Source organism: Panthera tigris, chromosome B1 (assembly GCF_018350195.1).
Source record: "Panthera tigris isolate Pti1 chromosome B1, P.tigris_Pti1_mat1.1, whole genome shotgun sequence".
Classification (NCBI taxonomy): Eukaryota; Metazoa; Chordata; class Mammalia; order Carnivora; family Felidae; genus Panthera; species Panthera tigris.
The window spans coordinates 17,419,791-17,437,500 of NC_056663.1; the positions used below are offsets into that span (position 1 = coordinate 17,419,791).

At 44.1% G+C, this 17,710-nt stretch overlaps 1 protein-coding gene across 4 annotated transcripts in view; it reads right to left on the minus strand.

Annotated features, from left to right (window-relative positions):
• The window catches only part of FAT1 (FAT atypical cadherin 1), a 135,849-nt gene that overhangs the window by 103,186 nt on the left and 14,953 nt on the right, over positions 1-17,710 (minus strand). For 3 of the 4 annotated variants that reach the window (XM_042983010.1, XM_042983008.1, XM_042983011.1), the window contains exon 2: positions 11,750-15,026. In XM_042983010.1, the coding sequence (XP_042838944.1) occupies positions 11,750-15,008 (3,259 nt within the window). In that variant the 5' untranslated portion in view covers positions 15,009-15,026. Of the gene's footprint in view, positions 1-11,749; positions 15,084-17,710 lie in introns of those variants that run through there. The other variant, XM_042983009.1, reaches the window with a different exon arrangement.

Genomic DNA, 17,710 nt, shown 5'->3' on the forward strand with positions numbered 1-17,710 from the left:
CTTCTACATGAGGTTAACACGCTTGTAAGCAAAAATATTTCCTTAAAAAAAAGTTTGTTTAGATCTAGCCTTTAAAAGCAACTCATTTCCATTCGGAGGCTTCAACCAACAAACTAACTTGGTATTTACATAGCAAATTCATCTTTCTTTCATTAAAAATGTAAACACCTTCAGCTGAGCAACAGATCAAAAGAACACCATTATGTGACAAACATTTACTGCGTTTATCAAAAGATGAACATCACTGAGTAAGTATTTACTAAATACCAGCCGTGTGCCAAGCACTGTCATGAGAGAAATAAGAATGTCTGAGACTGCCTGATGTCAAGCAGCTTTAGGAGTGAAGGGGCCAACAGAAATAGTAAGAACTAAAAGCAAATAGATTTTAGAGAATCTTTTAACTAAGAATTTATGGTGGGACTGCTTTAACGTATTTTAAAGTTAATCTAACTTTAAAGTCATTTTCCAAAGAGCAGTTCTTGCTTTCAACAGAAAGTCTTCAACTCATGATAAAGAAAACACTGCTTCATGAAAGACTCCAAAATCACTGTTTACAAAATCTCATCTCCAGAGGTTTAAAAAAAAAAAAAAAAAAAAATACTGACTAGAAGTGATACGAATATCAACGCCCGTAAATCAGAGATCAGGACATTTTGCCACATATACATGGATTCCGCCTGTCACTGTAAAGTTGTTTAATGCTCCCTTTACAAGGGCAGGAGAAGAGCAACACTTTTATTATGAGAGGAGCAACCTTTAACAGTTAAGAATTATTTTTCAATTTTTTTCTCTCGTACGGAATAAGGGACTATTAACAAAACTAAAAATGGTTTATTAAGTCTCAAATGCTCTGATCTTTAAGTCCATTTATATAAAAATCCAGCCTGTTAGGGAAGTTAACTTTATGATTAGAAGCCTGAGTTTCCTGACAGATTATTTACCTTAATAAATAAAGGCATACTAGCTGAGCAAAGAGGGTTTCCATGGTAAACGGGCGCCAGGGAAGATCAGATCCTGGCCTAGAGGGCTGCTAACTTAAACATAGATACAGTGTGTATTATGTGTCGTAATTATTTTATCACAATCGTCCTGTACGCTCACACGGGGAGACAGGGCTCTGCTGATACAGGTGTGTAAAGAAGTGCACACGACTGGATCACCGGGAAATCATCTCGAATGACAGACTGTCTTGAACCGTTTTAAGCACACATGCAAGTCCTGTATGTAGCACAGCAGTTACTGTTTGTGCACCGTAAAGGCTGATCTACCTCATTTATAAAACAGAAAGGAAACCTACTGTGTCAATAACAAACACGCATTAGACTAAGTGCCATGAAGTGTATACAAAAATAGGTTCAGGCTGCTGAGCATTTTTGAAATGCTGGTCACTACCACCGTCCCCGTGATCCTCCTTCAGAACTGGTGAGGGCCTGGCAGCCCCAGAAAACTCTAGAACAGAGGGACGTAAAACCAGCGGTCCAAGGCCAAGGAGGTTCAGCTCTTCGTAAGCCTCCTGCTATTAGAAGCAAATCACTGTCTCTGAAGACAGAATATACAGTTTTCAACAGATTCTCAAAAGTTTCTGTGACGCCAAAAATATTACGAACCATTGTTTTGGAAGTCTAGAAACAGGGAGAAGAAAAGCTTTCACTCAACCTTATGACTATCATTATTAATATGCTACAATCAGCTTGTTTGTTGAGCAAACAAGGGCTACGTAGGGCCACGTCAGCCACTGTGCTCAGGAGAGGCCTTGAGGCCCGAGATAAACAATACCCTGAGTCGTAACACAGGAACATACAGAAAGTGCTACTGGAACAAAGAAATGGAGACTACCGGTTTCGAGAGAGGCAACAATGGCTTATTAGGGCCAACCGAACCAAAACTTAATGAGTGCCCCTTCTATGAATCTGGTGGTTAAAGATTTAGCATCTACCCACACAAGAAGCTGCCAATTCAGAGGAAAAGGACAGATAATAACATTCCCACTAGAGTGATACTTACAATAATGTAAAATAGAAAAAAAAGAAGAAGAAAAATGGGTTCCACAGGAGGGAGAAGGCTTGTCATGGAGGATTTATTACGCAGACGGTTAATAAGTCAAGGCGTCGCCCAAAGGCAGGGAGCTAGGAAACCAGGGGGCAGAGAAGGCGGGGAGGGCCGGGCTCCAGGTGCCTCAAGCACTGGGGTTGAATGGGAGCTGGGAGCGGAGAAGCAGAGCCAAGCAGGAGAGGGAGGAAGTCTCTGAGGGCGCAAGAGCCTACGAGGCCAAAAAAGCTTGGGCTTTATGTAAGGGAGACCCTAACTGGTCTTAAGAAAGATCCGATGAGAGATCGAACACCTCTGCTTCGAGAATCAGCTGTGTGACCATTAATCCCTCAAAGCGCCACACTTCAAACACTTCTATTACAGCACTTAATTAAAAAAAAAAAAGAAACACAGAGAAGATTTCAAAATTCAACAGCATGAGGTCAGTGTGTACCATAATCCCCACCCCCGTCCTATCTTTAGAATTTAATACAGGCACTACGCGAACACGGCATATTACCGTCTAATTTTACTCACAAATTATCGTGACGATCTAGGGAGATAACTTACAAAAAGAGCTCAAAATAGGGCTGGTTCACACTGAGCTTTCAATACATGTGACCTATAATTATACACGGACGATGATAAAGAAGAAAAGGCTCCCCGGTGATAAAAAGATAATATTGGTTGGGGGCGGCTGGGTGGCTCCGTTGGTTAAGCATCTGACCCTTGATTTTGGCTCAGGCCATGTTCTCATGGTTCGTGTTGCCAGCGCGGAGCCTGCTTGGGACTCTCTCCCTCTCTCTCTACTCCTGCCCTGTTCACGCTCTCTCTCAAAATAAAGGAGAAAACTGGTTAAATTACCACAAACTAGAAAGAAATCTTAAGAAACCAGGTAAGCTGCTGGGTAACTTCTATCACAAAAGAAAAAAATTAAGCTGAAATTAAAAAGACTACCTCTCGGACCTTCCTCAGCATAGTAATTCTCAGGAAAGAAAAACCACCACCAATTCTGAAGAATCCCTTCCGACAACAGGTCGGCTCACTAGGCCGTGGAGGCCCAGGGACGCAACGGGTGTGACAGGCCGTCAGACACCCTGAGGAGACCCGGTGCGGTTCACAGGAAGGCAGTTGCGCTGGGAAGAACGGCCCGTGAAGTACGAGCGTGAGAGGCGTCCTGGCCCTCCTCTCACGGCTGTTACACTGGGTCACAGCCGACTCAAGCGGTACAGGCAGGTGCCCGACGAGCCATCTTCCCAGGTCCGTCTAGTCCTAGTAACAAAGACCTGAAAAGGCCGTGCTTCCTGGCATTACGCCTTGGGCAGCACGCACCGTTCTAACAACGTGGCTTGATTTCTTAAAACCTAAGGGCCATAAAGGTGACTGCAAAGTAACGGTGCACAACGCAGATAATAAAATCTTAACAAAGCCAGCCTTCTGAATTAAAATAATCCACAAAGTTGGGGCGCCCGGGTGGCTCAGTTAAGCGTCTGACTCTTGATTTCAGCTCAGATTTCAGCTCAGCTGACGATCTCATGATTTGGGAGAGTGAGCCCCTTGTCGGGCGCTCCACACGGGGCCTGGGGCCTGGGGCCTGGGGCCTGGGGCCTGGAGCCTGGGGCCTGGAGCCTGGAGCCTGGAGCCTGGAGCCTGGTTGGGATTCTCTGTCTCCTTCTCCCCTGTGTCCCTCCCCTGCTCGTTCGTTTGTTCTCTCTCTCTCTCTCTCTCTCTCTCTCCCCCCCCCCCGCCCCTCTCCTGTGCCCGCGTCCATGCTTGCTCTATCAAAATAAATCAAAGCTTAAAAAAAATAAAAGAAAAGAATCCACAAAGTCAAAACAGGAACTAAATGGTTAAAAAAAAAAATACAACAATGGAAACACACCTAAAGTTTTAAAATCTATTCAATTTTCCTAATTGGGCAAGGCAGGCCATATGGAAAAACAACCAGGCCAGATATTAACTGAGCCTTAAATCTCTATACACAGAGGCCACTCCATCAGGTTATCAACACTCAACTCTTAAACAACTCTTAGAACATAAAAATGGTGCCTTGTCAAGTGGGCTGAGTAGGAGAACAAGTTCGCTGGCTTTCCTGCCACAAACCAGATGGCCGGTGAGGACAGACGCTGAAGCCAAGATCTCAAGGAGGCCAAGGCCAGAGAACAGGGATTCAGCGGGGGGCCGTGTGGACTGCAACTTAAGCGATTCAGGGGGTTAAAGTGGTTTTAAAGGCTAGACAGGACCCTAACAGCCATCTAAGACACTGTTTTGATGACAAAGTGTTCCAGTTAACATGCTGTACGGTTTGGTCCAGCAGCACCTTTATTTACGAGAACGCTGTACCTTCACAACTGCAAGCACAGATGAGACACCCGTCCATCTCCACTAGACGACAAAACTCACTAGCGGTCTCGGCATAATTCCCCCACTGCTCAGCACTTCATCGAAATAATCTTAAATTGCTTAAATCCCACCCCTATGTAATGCTAAAATCCTGTTCTCTTCAATGTGCTAAAGACTAATATGCCATCTGGAGAAGAAATGACGGAAGAAGACTGCTCGATTCAATACATCTTCTTCAAGACCAAGCCTCCAATCTGGGATTCAAGCCTCCAGCCTGGCTCAGCCCAACCCAGTTCAGTCCAGAATCCCATTCAAGCAGTAGTTTTCAAATGGGTTCTATTAGAGCACCTCCAGATCGCTCTACAAAGAGTGAGAGGCAGTAAGAAGTGGTGTTGGGGTACGCAGGCCCCCACCCTTGTTGTCGCCCTTAGTACCCAAGTGGTCTTAGACAAGTTACTTAGCTCCTCTGTGAACATTCCCTCGTCAATAACACGGGATAAAAGTATCTACTTCGTAGTTGTAGCAAGAAAATTAATATATAAATTAATATAAGAAAAAATATAAATTAATGAGAAAATTAATATAAAAATTAAATTAGAACAGCACCTGGTGGTAACAGTAAGTGTCTGTGGTTTATTATACTGATGCCCTTTATTATCATCATCATCATCATAATCACGGAAAGCACAGAGCTAAAGAGACCATATTTTAGGTTGTTTCTACTCTATCCCGTCCAGGTTCTGGCCCTTACCCACCTTTGAGGATTCTATGAAGGCGCGGCAGAACTTCACCACATTCTGCCTCACAACATGATACCACCCTGGATCCCAGCCCAGCTCCTCCCCCAACCACTATTCGGTCAACTTGTTAAATACCATACTAGTAACTAAAGAAAAGCAGATCCTGTTTTCTCTTAAAACAAAAAGAGTTTCCTTAGGATTTCTAATTAGATTCTGTTTTCACCTTAACATCCTCCAGTTTCAGAGGAGGATCCCGTCCCCAGGCGAAATTACCATGCCCTCCCTGCCTTGACTCAGATTCACACACACACAAAAGGGCAGATTATCATAACCTCATTTCTGCCAAGGCCTGATTTTCAATCTCACTGTGGCTCAGAAATCAGTTTTTCTCTTCAACTTTCCTGGGAAGAGAACAAAATGTAAGAACAGGACAGTGGCTGCGGCCACATAAGGCAAGAGATGCCAACACAAAAGGCCACTTCACCAGCTGATCTGTGAACTCCTTGATGGGGCCTCCCCCAGTGTCTGTTCAAGTTCCTACTGCCAGGAGTTCCAGATCCAGCTCCAGCAGAGGTAGAAGGGTCCTACCACAGCAGACCACACTCCTAATGGCCACACAGCTGTCAGCCACTCTTACAGATTCTTTGGTCATAACCCTGGAGGCCACTGACATTCTACATTCTATTTTCTGCCATGACAACAGGCCCTAGGAAAAAACACAGGTCCCTGCCATGTATAGAAGACATCCTACTTGAAGCTGGGAAAAGGTTTTCTTTTAAACTTGAGTAATTAAGGGGCGCCTGGGTGGCTCAGTCGGTTAAGCGGCCGACTTGGGCTCAGGTCATGATCTCACAGTCCGTGAGTTCGAGCCCCGCGTCAGGCTCTGTGCTGACAGCTCAGAGCCTGGAGCCTGTTTCAGATTCTGTGTCTCCCTCTCTCTGACCCTCCCCCGTTCATGCTCTGTCTCTAAAATAAAAACGTTAAAAAAAATTTTTTTTTTAACTTGAGTAATTAAGATAATAATTAAAATATTCCGAGTTCTGCCAAACCAGATAGAAACCCCAAAAACATTTTCCCTCTCACTGAGGCCAACAAGAAGGTTAGCCTGGATTGGAAGTCCCTTCTGGTCCCACTGCACAAACGCATTCATCCCGCGTCCCCTAACTGAGCAAGTCCAGGAGCCAGTCCCCAGATGGGCATTACAGGAACCATGCAATACCACTCCCCCATGATGAGAATGTAGCCATGTTCTCTTAAGAAAAATGCTGTCCCTATTCCCCCTCCCATTTTTCATGAGTGGCGATTTATCTCATTGCACCAGCTGTACTTCCATATTAATTCTTCCAAAGTCTTTTCATCGACATGTAAATTTCAATTCTGAAACCACAACTGGGATTCTAAAAGCAACACAGCATTAGTAAGTTTAGAAATTCAGTCTTATCTTAATGAAAAACATGGTCTCCCCAAGTAAGCAGAAGTGGAAGGGGGAAACACTCTTACTGGGTTGCATTATTCTAACAGCGAAACACTGAACCAAAGTACTCCAGACTGAAGGGAAAACATACTTAAAGGCATCCCAATTACGATACGTACGTGAGGGGAACAGACTTAACTACCTACCTACAATTAAAAAAAAAAAATCTTTCAGCCAAGCATTTTTCTAGACATTAGTTTCCAAACTAACAAAAAGCTGCACCTCTTTACTGATGCTCAAGTAATAATTAACTTGGATGCATCCGCCTCAGCCAAGAACACTAAGCTGAATTTATAATTTATTCCATAAATCTGCAAGAGGGCTTCTCCAGATTTATTCTGCTCAACTCTGAAAGCTTACCAGGCACATATCTGCAGTGAGAATGGGGGACAAATCAAAACCTAAATGTGCAATTGCACATGCTTCAGAGATCCTCCACTAACATTTCTGTTCAATCTGCTTTATCACCTTCTCTGTAGATTTTTAAGGAGACTGGGGGTGGGGGGGGAGGGGAGAGCATAAATCTTAATTAGAACCCTGGAGACTGGCTCTCCAACCAGACCCATTTCCCAAATAATTTTTCACGTAACCTTCCAAACCTGGAACGGACGAGCTATCACGTGGGCATGAATGTGTCTGAACAGTTCACCAACACCCAGAGGCCTCTCCAGGAAAAGCATGTGATTTGGTGAGAGATTATCAGATGAGTCAAGTGACAATTACCCCCCAACTGCAATTACATGTTACCTCCCTGCAAAGCCAATTAGCAAAGTATGTATAAAATGCAGAGCTCACAGGACCGTACATTTGGCTACATATTTTAGGTAGTTCATAGAATTTCTAGTTAAAAAAAAAAAACAACTAACTAAAAACTACTTTTCAGGGCATGTTTCACATTTAAGCAGACTTTTTAAAGAAAAGGATCATAAAACTAGTAAGAACGAAATTCAGATCGCGGATTTATGTTCTCTGTTCTAAGACTACAAATGATACACCTATGTGGCAATGCTGAAATAGGTAAAATCCCACAAAAATTTATTTATATCATTCCGATAACATTATAGTTTCAAGTCAAAGGCAGGAGGCGAACAATGAAGCGGGCAGATTGTTGGTCCTGCGCAGGCCCTTATCAGCTAGTCCAGCGTGACAAGAAGAGAAAGTAACAGCACAGCAGAAACAGGCGATGAACAGTGTCTGAAGTTCTAGAAAGGCGCTATTAAACCTGACCTGAGCCAGGCCTTCTCCAGCTCACACTGAGTGTTATTAGGGTCGTGTCCTATGGAGTCCCCACCTGTGTTCCTGAACTGCCCCTACTTTTCTTCTTCGGACAGGCACCGCTCCACACTTTTCGACCCGCACTAGGAATTAGACAAACCCCAAATAAAGAACATACCTGATTTAAGAATTTCTACTGCACAAAACATACTGACCTTTCCTGAAGGAACTCTACACTACGATACCAAATGTCTTGCCAGGAATCTCTAAAATAAGTTGGGCCGATAATTCTACTGCCAAATCACATCTCGTAATGTACACCAGGCCAACGTGTGGTAATGTGTAAATACTATTATATCACTTTGATTCATTTCCAAAAAGCACAGAAACGTTAATCTACTATACATGAAACATTTTCTTCTGTAAAGCCAAGGACTACAGATGACTGATAGATTTCCAACTTTTCTCTCACTTTCAAATCTCAGTAGTTACACAGATGCACAAAGTTTCTTATATACTTCCCAAGCCCAATGCCCACAGTCCCAATTCATCCCCTGGCCCCCCACTAAGTTACCACCAGAAAAGTCTAGCACTGCCATTCAGCTTTGAAAACTACTCCAGATTTCAGAACCCTGCCTTGTTTGGTTGGTGGTTTCCTTTTTTCTTTCTTGGTAGTAAGAATATCCCAATGTCTTAACTTTACAAGCAAAAAAAAAAAAAAAAAAAATTACTAGTTTCTAAATGAGTCTTTAAAAAGCAACAAAAATACTCTTTTCACTTGAAAGAAAAACCCAAAAGGCAGTGCTCATATAATTTAAGCCTTCAGGGAATGTAAATTAAGACTTGGGTTCTATTTTCTGTCTCAACTTTAACTTGTAACAATTTTTTATAGCTTTTCAGAAGCTATTTTAGAAAAGGAAAAAAAGAAAGGGTCAGGAATAATTGTCCTGAGGAAAATGCGCAAATATATTCGTTGTTTTGGGTGAAGTTCTTAAAATGTGGGTACTCTTCCAAGTTGACACAATGTACCTGAACATTCGAATTAATATTGGAGTACGGCAGGATATACACGTACATATCTACAGATACAAGAGGAGGGACTAGAATAGCATAACCAACAGGAATCAGTCAACTGTTACTTAACAACCTGGCTCTAGTGGCCATCTTGCATCCCCAGGGGCGTGTGCACCTCATCGCGGCTGGTCCTCCCCAGACCCCCTGAGCGCCAACGCTCGTCCCGACCCTGCCGCCGTGTGCTCCATTTCTGCTCCGACAAAATGAAAGAAACTCTCCGGAAGCAGGAGAAAACGCCACACCCCAAGCGCGCGTGCGCAGTGGAGGGCAAGGACCGGCTCCCCGAAAAGGCAGGCGGTGGGTTCACAGCCGGGCTACCGCAGCTGATAGAAACCTCAGTTCTCCTTAAAGGAGCCAGGGGTACACAATATCCCTGGCGGGGAAGAGGGGAGCATGTTCACAACCAAGGCGCCATGATCCGCTTCCACAGCGCTCAAGTGCAGGCATGCGGGCAGCGAACACTCGCCGGGTCCCAGACCAAGCAGCGGACAGAAACGCTACCCAGGATTCAACGCGCTGCGGACGGTCTGACTAGTTCAAGACCACAGGCCGAAGCCAACTGCATTGAGGCAACTTGTGAGGTAGACAGACCTTGACGATGTTGCGGGGGTGGGCGGGGGGTTCTATTTTACATTACGACTGCTTTTTAAAATGTTGTTCATGGGTCTGACAAAACCTAGATCTCTAATATTTTTAAGCCCCCAGCCCCTGGGACACCGCAGCTCTTTTCCATTTTTGCTTAGACACAATTCATTCTGTGCAGCTAATTAAGCTGAAGAAGACTGAGAATAAAGTTTGAAACAAGGTTAATAGAGTTCTTTGCTCAGTATATGGTTTCAGTTTTTATTTCATTGACACTGATTTGCACACAGAAAGCAAAGTTGTTTCTAGAGAACTAATCACGGCTTGTGGCTGGTAATCTTTGATGAAATTGGATTAAAGATTCTAAATGGCGGCATGATGTAAAAATAAAAACAAAAATCTGGTATTTTATCCTTTAATTATACCGGAATTAAAAAATAAATTAAAATTTTTTCTAAAATCTAGAAACAAAAAATTTCAAAATTAAAAAATTAAAATCTGGCATTTTAGAGGAATGGATACACCCAACACATGCTAATGGTCTACAACTCATTACAAAAAGAATCCCTTGAATAAACAAAAGTACATTAAAAATATGATGGCTTCTAAAATAACTTTTTCTAGGATAATGATTGTGTTTCTTATATTAGATGTAGGCATGCTTAGTGGGGTGGGTATTAAATAATTTACTTGTAGCATTTTAAAGATAAACTTAAAATTTCAGTGTAATAAGAAAAACATCTTTTTTTAGAATGGATATATTCATAAAGGACATATCAATGAGATCAACAAACGAACTGAACTCCCATCTATGGCAGTTCATCTAACCCTGTGATTACCCAGTTTCCTTCTATTTCCACTACCGTTCTCAGGAAGCGGGACATTCATTCATTTTAATGTGACACTCATCAAAATAATCATTCGTTTGCTCGTTCGTTCTCTTCACATTTAATGAGCAGCTTCTATACACCTAGTACTTCTTGCTGGGGCTGAGGACAGAAAATGCATGAGCTAAATAAAAGCCTGTCCTGAAAGGTGGTTTTTGGCTGAATTATGTCCCCTAAAATTCATGCACTGAAGCCCTAACCCCCAGTACTTCAGAATGTGACCGACTTGGAAATAAATAGAGGCCATTAGGGTGATCCCTAATCCAATATGACTAATGTCCTTATAAAAAGAGAATAGGACACAGACAGAGAAGATGGTGAAGACACAGGGAGAAGACAGCCATCTACAAGCCAAGGAGAAAAGACTCAGAAAAAACCTACCATTGCCAACACCTCCAAACTCGACTTCTAGACTCCAGAATTGTGAAAACATCAATGTCTGTGGCTGAAACCACCCAGTCTGTGTCCTTTGCTACGCTGGCCCTTGGCAAACTAATACAAAGGCTCACACTCCATCAGGGGAGACTGACATCAAACTGTAATATCCGAGAAGAGCAGCTAAATTAGAGATAGGCACAAAGTGCAAAGCAACAGACCGTAGCATCAGTCGGCCGTCCCGGATGTTCTGGTTTTAGGCTCTTATTCCAGGTGAAAGGGTATGCTAACAAAGCCTCCTTACCATTTCGAAGACATTAACAGACTAACACGCGCTCGGCAGCCTTCCCATGTTATTTCACTTTATCCTCACATAAATCTTGCAGCCTTTTTGAGCGTCCCCATCATATAGATGAAGTCAGTTTCGATAAGATAATTAACTCGTCCAAGATCACCCAATTAACAACTCGAAGAGCCAAGTCCCTACAATTCAACATTGTACTTCCCTACGTCTGTCTGCCTCTCAAACAAAACTTGGAAGAGGTACTAAGGAAAGCAGACCACATCGCGGAAGCTTTAGCAGTGTGTTCTCTCTGTGCACTGCACAATTCTGCAGGTGTGCAATCATCTCTGAAAAGCATGCTAGACAGTGGGCGGTGGCGGTTCTAAGTGTGCAAAAAGACTAGCTTGAACAGCTCTGGAACAGTTTCTCAAAGTTACAGCAAAACCACAGTGGCGCTTCTGATAATGCAGAGCACAAACTTAAAGATCAGGATCAACGGTAATGATTCCAACTTTCTCCCGTTTCCTTACTCATTGTACACCAGGTCCTTCAAGTTCCTTCGGTTCCATACTCACGACTTACTACACACAGGGATGCTTCTAAGAGGGCAGAAAGCATGCACGTGCACTTCTGTGTGGAGCCCTGACAGAGGCCAACAGGGAACTGTACAGGAGCCAGCGCAGGGCAGATCATTACTTTGGGACAGATGGGAGGGGAGATCAAACCAGAAGAGTAATAACGTATTTACCTGTCTCTTCGTCTATTTTGAAAACACCAACACCAGAACCATCTCTTATGGAATAGCGGATCTCCCCGTCTCTTCCTGTGTCCTCATCGTGAGCAGATACTGTCATTACTGAGGAACCAATAGGGACATCTTCTTTCACTACCCCCTTCTCCACAAAGCTGGAAAACACTGGTGGGTGTAAGTTCTCATTCACATCAATGACCTCAACTTCAACATAGCAAGTGGAAGACAGAGAAACCGGCTTCCCTTTGTCTTTGGCCCTCACGGTGAGATTGTACACTTGCTTCTTCTCAAAGTCCAAATGCTGGACAATTCTGACCGCTCCGCTGAGTTTATCCACATCAAAGTGTCCTTCTCCGTGGTCCAGCAGACTGTATCTCACTTGGCTAGACTGACCTAAATCGGGATCATAGGCCTCCAACCACATGATTATGGTTCCTTCTGGAAGGTCTTCGCGAACTTTCACACGGTAATTAGGTGGAATGAACCTAGGTGGGTTGTCATTAACATCCTCTAATGATACTTTCAAAAGAACAGTGGAAAGCAACTGGGGTTCTTCTCTGGCTTGATCCCTGGCTTCAATCTTTAAGTAATGCACATGCTGTACTTCGCGATCCAAAGGGGACACAATTTTAACAACTCCAGTCACGCTGTCAATGGAGAATTTATCTGTGTCTGTGAGAATAGAGTAGGTCACATGTCCATTCGGCCCTAAATCTTTATCTGTGGCTTCAACCTGGATGATTTCACTATCTATCTCTTTGTCTTCGCTCACTTCCACAAAGTAGCTCTCCTGTAAAAACTCCGGGGGATTATCATTGGCATCCAGAACCCTGATGTCTACAAGACGCCAAGCGGCCTTCTGTGGTATACCAAGGTCAGATGCTGTAATGTTCAGGGTGTACTGGTCTGTCGTTTCACGGTCAAGCGGAGATAAAATCTTCAGCATTCCAGTTTCCGTGTCAATTACAAAGCAACTGTCCTCGTTTCCTCCAGAAATGGCATAGACCAGTTTTCCATTGAAGCCAGTGTCCAGGTCAGTAGCATTCATGAAAACTATGCTGGCACCCACTGGATGGTTTTCCTTTACCTCAACACCAGTGGGGAGAGTACTTCTGAACTGTGGCGCGTGCGCATTGACAGAGTGGGAATCAAAGAAAACGTCCTCGACCTCTCCCTGACTGTGTAACTTATTTGCCTGCAGGAGTTTCTCCGCCAGCATTTTGGCGACGCCCGTCTCTTCGCACTGCAAGTGTACTGGCTTGCGACTAGCAGCCACAGTCATGTTGATGTATAACGGTGTGGCAAAATTCTCTCCATCTGTGGCCGTGATTCTCAGGCTGTGAAATGACACCTTGGTCCCTAAGCCATCCAGTAGCGACTGCTTTAGGGACAACACCCCAGAGCTGGGGTTTAGGCTGAACAAATCTAGTTCGTTTCCAGCTTCAATCTGGTATCGGACCAACTGAAGTTCGTCAGCATCAATCGCAGAAACAGTAGTTATTTGCTCCCCCACACCTAGATCCCTGGGGATAGTTCCTTCACAATTGATTTTCTCAAACAAGGGTGTGTTGTCATTCAAGTTATTGAGGGTCACCGTGGCGAGGACTTCAACTTCCCGGCGGTATGGCAAGCCCCAGTCTGACGCTCGAATCCTCAGAGTATAAACCCGAGGCATCAGCTCATAGTCCAGGTTTTCTGAAGTACTCACGGCACCAGTGAAATGGTTAATGACGAAGGGCACGTGGTTTAAATTGGCAATACTGTAAGTCACATAGCCGTTCTCCCCCTCATCGGGGTCCACAGCACTCACGCTCAGGACCGTCGTACCAACGGGCACGTTCTCATCGAAAGATGCTTTGTAAGCAGTCTGGGTAAACTCGGGGGGATTGCTGTTTGCACCTAAGACTTTAACCAACACTCTGGTCGAGGCTCTCCTGTCACTTGTTGTTACTTCAAGTTCAAAATGGGATGCCTGCTGTCTTTTAACTGGCTCCAAAATGGAAATGAGACCAGTGTTGGGATTTAAACTGAATTTAGCTTTCCCAGGGGTACTTTTGAAAACATACCTCAAATGAGAATAACTAGGCGTGGCTTTCACCATGACCACAGGGGTATTGGAAGGAGCAAACTCACCGATTTCTGCTCTATAAACATCCTTTTCAAACTTGACTGGCCCAGCTTTGAACTGCGGAGAAGTCACATGAATTACTTTCACAGAAGAGAACTGGGGAGGGGTTCCTTTATCTTTAGCCTGTAGTGTCAGATTGTAGCCGAAAGGATGACTGTCCCAATCAATGCCACCAACTGCCTTGACTTTATATTCTTTACTCCCTGGAGAGGACCTCACTGTTCTAAACTCTTGAAGGAGGTCACCTGCCACAATGCTTAAAGAAGCTATTTCCCCATTGGGCCCCTGATCACAGTCGTCCACCGTTACGATCGCATATGTTGGGTCCTTGTCCAGTTCTGATGGAGACAGCGTCACCGCCGTGATCACAGGAGCACATCCGTTGGCCTGTTCCACGTGAACCGTCAGCTTAGCCATGCTGCTGATACCGCTGCTACCATACAATTTCATCCCACGGTCCACAGCAAGAATCTCCATCTCATAGAGCTTGGTCTCTGCGTAATCGAGCCTACCAGTTAGAACTATGGCACCGCTGGTCGGGTGAATAGCGAACACATCTGTTCGATCTTTGAAACTGTAGTAAAACTCTCCGTTGGTTCCTATGTCTGCATCTGTGGCGCTGACTCTGGCAATACTGGTCCTTATGGCTGTGTTTTCAGGTAACGAAACACTGTACGAGGTGGGGGAGAACAGCGGTCTCAAGTCATTTGTATCCAGCACTTGCACCCTGACCTTGGCTCGGGCTTCAGCATTAGTATTTTTTTCAACTGCTTTGACTATCAATGTGTAATGGTCTTTTACTTCCCTATTAAGAATAGCTGTATTTCCTCCTTTGGTCCTTATTCTTAAGAAGCAAAAGTCTCCAAGGACATACTCTTCAGCTTTGAAAAGGTTTTCGTTGTCCCCGGAGATAATTCTGTACCTTAACTCCCACAGTGGATTTGTAAGGTAAATACCCATCTTTACAGGATGGCCCACGTAGGTTTTAGCTGCAGAGTTTTCGTGCACAGTGACATTGTACTGGAAATGCGTAAACTGGAGAGGACTCTGCTCAGGGGTTTGGCTTCCGTCACCGTCTCCAAAACGCTGGAGGAGCAGGAGCAGGAGCAAGGCCACAGGTCTCCCCATCGCTTAACCCTCAGGAATCTAAAACACAGGAAAGAAAGAAGAATCGTGACCTCGAAGAAATAAACAAGGCGGCGCGTAAACTTGTTTCGGGAGTTTTAGACTTTGCATTTTAATGAAGTATTGTACATATGTATGAAATACAAATATGTGCCATAGTTTTTAGATTTTTTTCCCTTGTCCAAGTATCAATACCTCTAACATGTCTAGAATTACTAAGGAACAATCTTTTTCTTGTACTTTGAGGACTCAAGAATCGTAAGGAGCTTCAGATCAAAGACTCCCGCCAGCTACATGTAACACCAAAGTTGAATTGTTCTACTTGATTCTTCAAGGCAAATGGAACCAACTGTGACAAAGGGAGATAACGAACATTGTCTAGGTTTATTTATACACAACAGATGAAATGCCCAAAAGCTCACAAATTTCATGCTGCCACAGTATCCCAAGCACAGGAAGCTTTGAAGAACTGATTCAGACAAGACCCAACCTGAAAGGTGGTTTCATAGGACCTCCCCTAATGACATTCTATAACCTCATCTCAAAAGTGATCCAGAAATTATTTCTTTCTAGGAATAATTTAGTTGACTCCCTCCAAAACATAAGGGTTTACTGTCTCATTTAGCATTATGTAACTATTTAAAGGTATTAAAATACTTATAAAATCATTGTATCATTTTGATACTGAGGTCACTTCTAAACCAACAGGAGTCAAAGAGTCCATTTACAAATGGGAAACCAGCAGCCTGATGTCAAACAGCAAAGAGAATCTTACCAACCACATCAATGTTTTATCACCACTGCAGTCAACAACCAGTGTTCACAACCAAACACAAGACACACACACACACACACACACACACACACAGCTAGAGCATCCAGGCTGACACACAGAGAGGGCCCCATGAACGCAGCAAGGTGGTCGGCCCCGCGGAGAAGGTCAGAGGGGAAACGGGAAGGCAAGGGGGCATTTGAGAAAGGGTTCCCTTTAGCACGCGGAAGGTAGGCAGTCCTCCGGGCTGGCCTTCCGGAGGAGCAAGACAATTATTTTCAAACCCACCGTTCCGCTGAATGCCAACAAATTCACCTTGCAAATCAACGCAGCCTCACAAAACACCCCAGCACTCTCCAGAGAGGACAGCACTGCACCCTCAAACAAGTGCTCCCAGAACGGGAGCCCCACCCAAAGGTGAAAGCAGCAGCAGACTGGAGGGCTGGTTGAAGGGCCGGCGGGAATTCGCGAGGCAGCATTAATTCACAGCATCTTCACCGCACGCCGTCAGTCATTTCATTAGGGAAAAAAGAAAAGCCCTCCTTCACACAAGGCTTAACGGATGCTCAATCACATTCCAGGCGGGCCCCCTGACATGTGCCTTCGCTCTCATGCCATCTCCTCAGCGATAAAGTCAGGAGACCATACAGACATTCAGCCTCCCGGAGAACGATGATCACTTCAAAATAAGAAAACAGTTTCCTCACAAAACAATCTCTTCATGTGGTCAACAGTTCTAATATTCAGGGAAATCTGAATGACATAATGATGCAGGAACGTTCTCTAAACCAGGGAAAACTTCAGTTCAACCTACAGGTATGGGGAGCCTAGTTCAGGACAGACTGTGGAGGGTACGTGAACCAAAGACTATTTCCAGATCCTGAGGCATTTACGAACTAAGAGCAATATAGAGAGAGAGAAAATGCTTTCAGTAACACTTAAAAAGCTCATGTGAAAGAAGCAAGCACAGTGCTTCATCCCAGAAGACTTGTTACTGCTATCCACTTTACAACAAAGTATTATGCCGGGATTCTATTGTAAACAATTAAAATACTATTGCTTAATTCTACACATAAAGTATTATGCAGCCACTAAAAAGAATAAGCCGCCACTCTGAATGGTGGTACCTAGAGATGTCCAGATATGTTAAATGGAAAAATTAAACTGATCCCATGTATGTGTGTAAAAAAAAGGCGGGGGCGGGGGGGGGATGAATTGTGTGCACAGTATATGAATATGCTGAAAAATGGACAGAAACATTCTGGATCAAAAAAAAAAAGTCAACTGTCAACAGTGGTAATTTGTGGAGAACAGGCAGCTAGGTGAATGTTCATGCTTTATTTCCACGACTCTAGCTGAATATTTTAGCACAGGTGCAGGCCATCTGTTCCACTCACTCACTCCCTTCATCAATTATTTGACTTCATTCAACGAATATGTAATGCTATGTGCTAGGAGTCGTTCTAGATGCTGGGGATACAAAAGTGAGCCAAAGCAGCAACAAATCCTCATGGAAGACATATTTCCTGGTGAGAAACAAGCAAAGAGTGTATCCCATGCTGATGATGAGGCACTAAAAAGACAAATAAAGAAGGGCAGGAGACTGGTCGGGAACCTGAAGGGAAAGACAGAACTAAATTCAAAAGGCTCAAGGGGCACCCGGGCGGCTCAGTGGGTTAAGCGTCCGACTCTCGATTTCCGCTCAGGTCATGATCTGAAGGTTCGTGTGTTCCAGCCCCACATTGGGGTCTCTGCTGTGAGCATAGAGCCTGCTTTGGATCCTCCTTCTTGTTCTCTCTCTGCCTCTCCCCCCTACTTTCTCTAAAATAAATACACACATACATAATACATAAATAAGATTCAAAAGGCCCAGAGTGCGTCTTAGGATGTTCGGTGTTATCCTGCTCTCCACCCACTCAAAGCCTGTTGTATC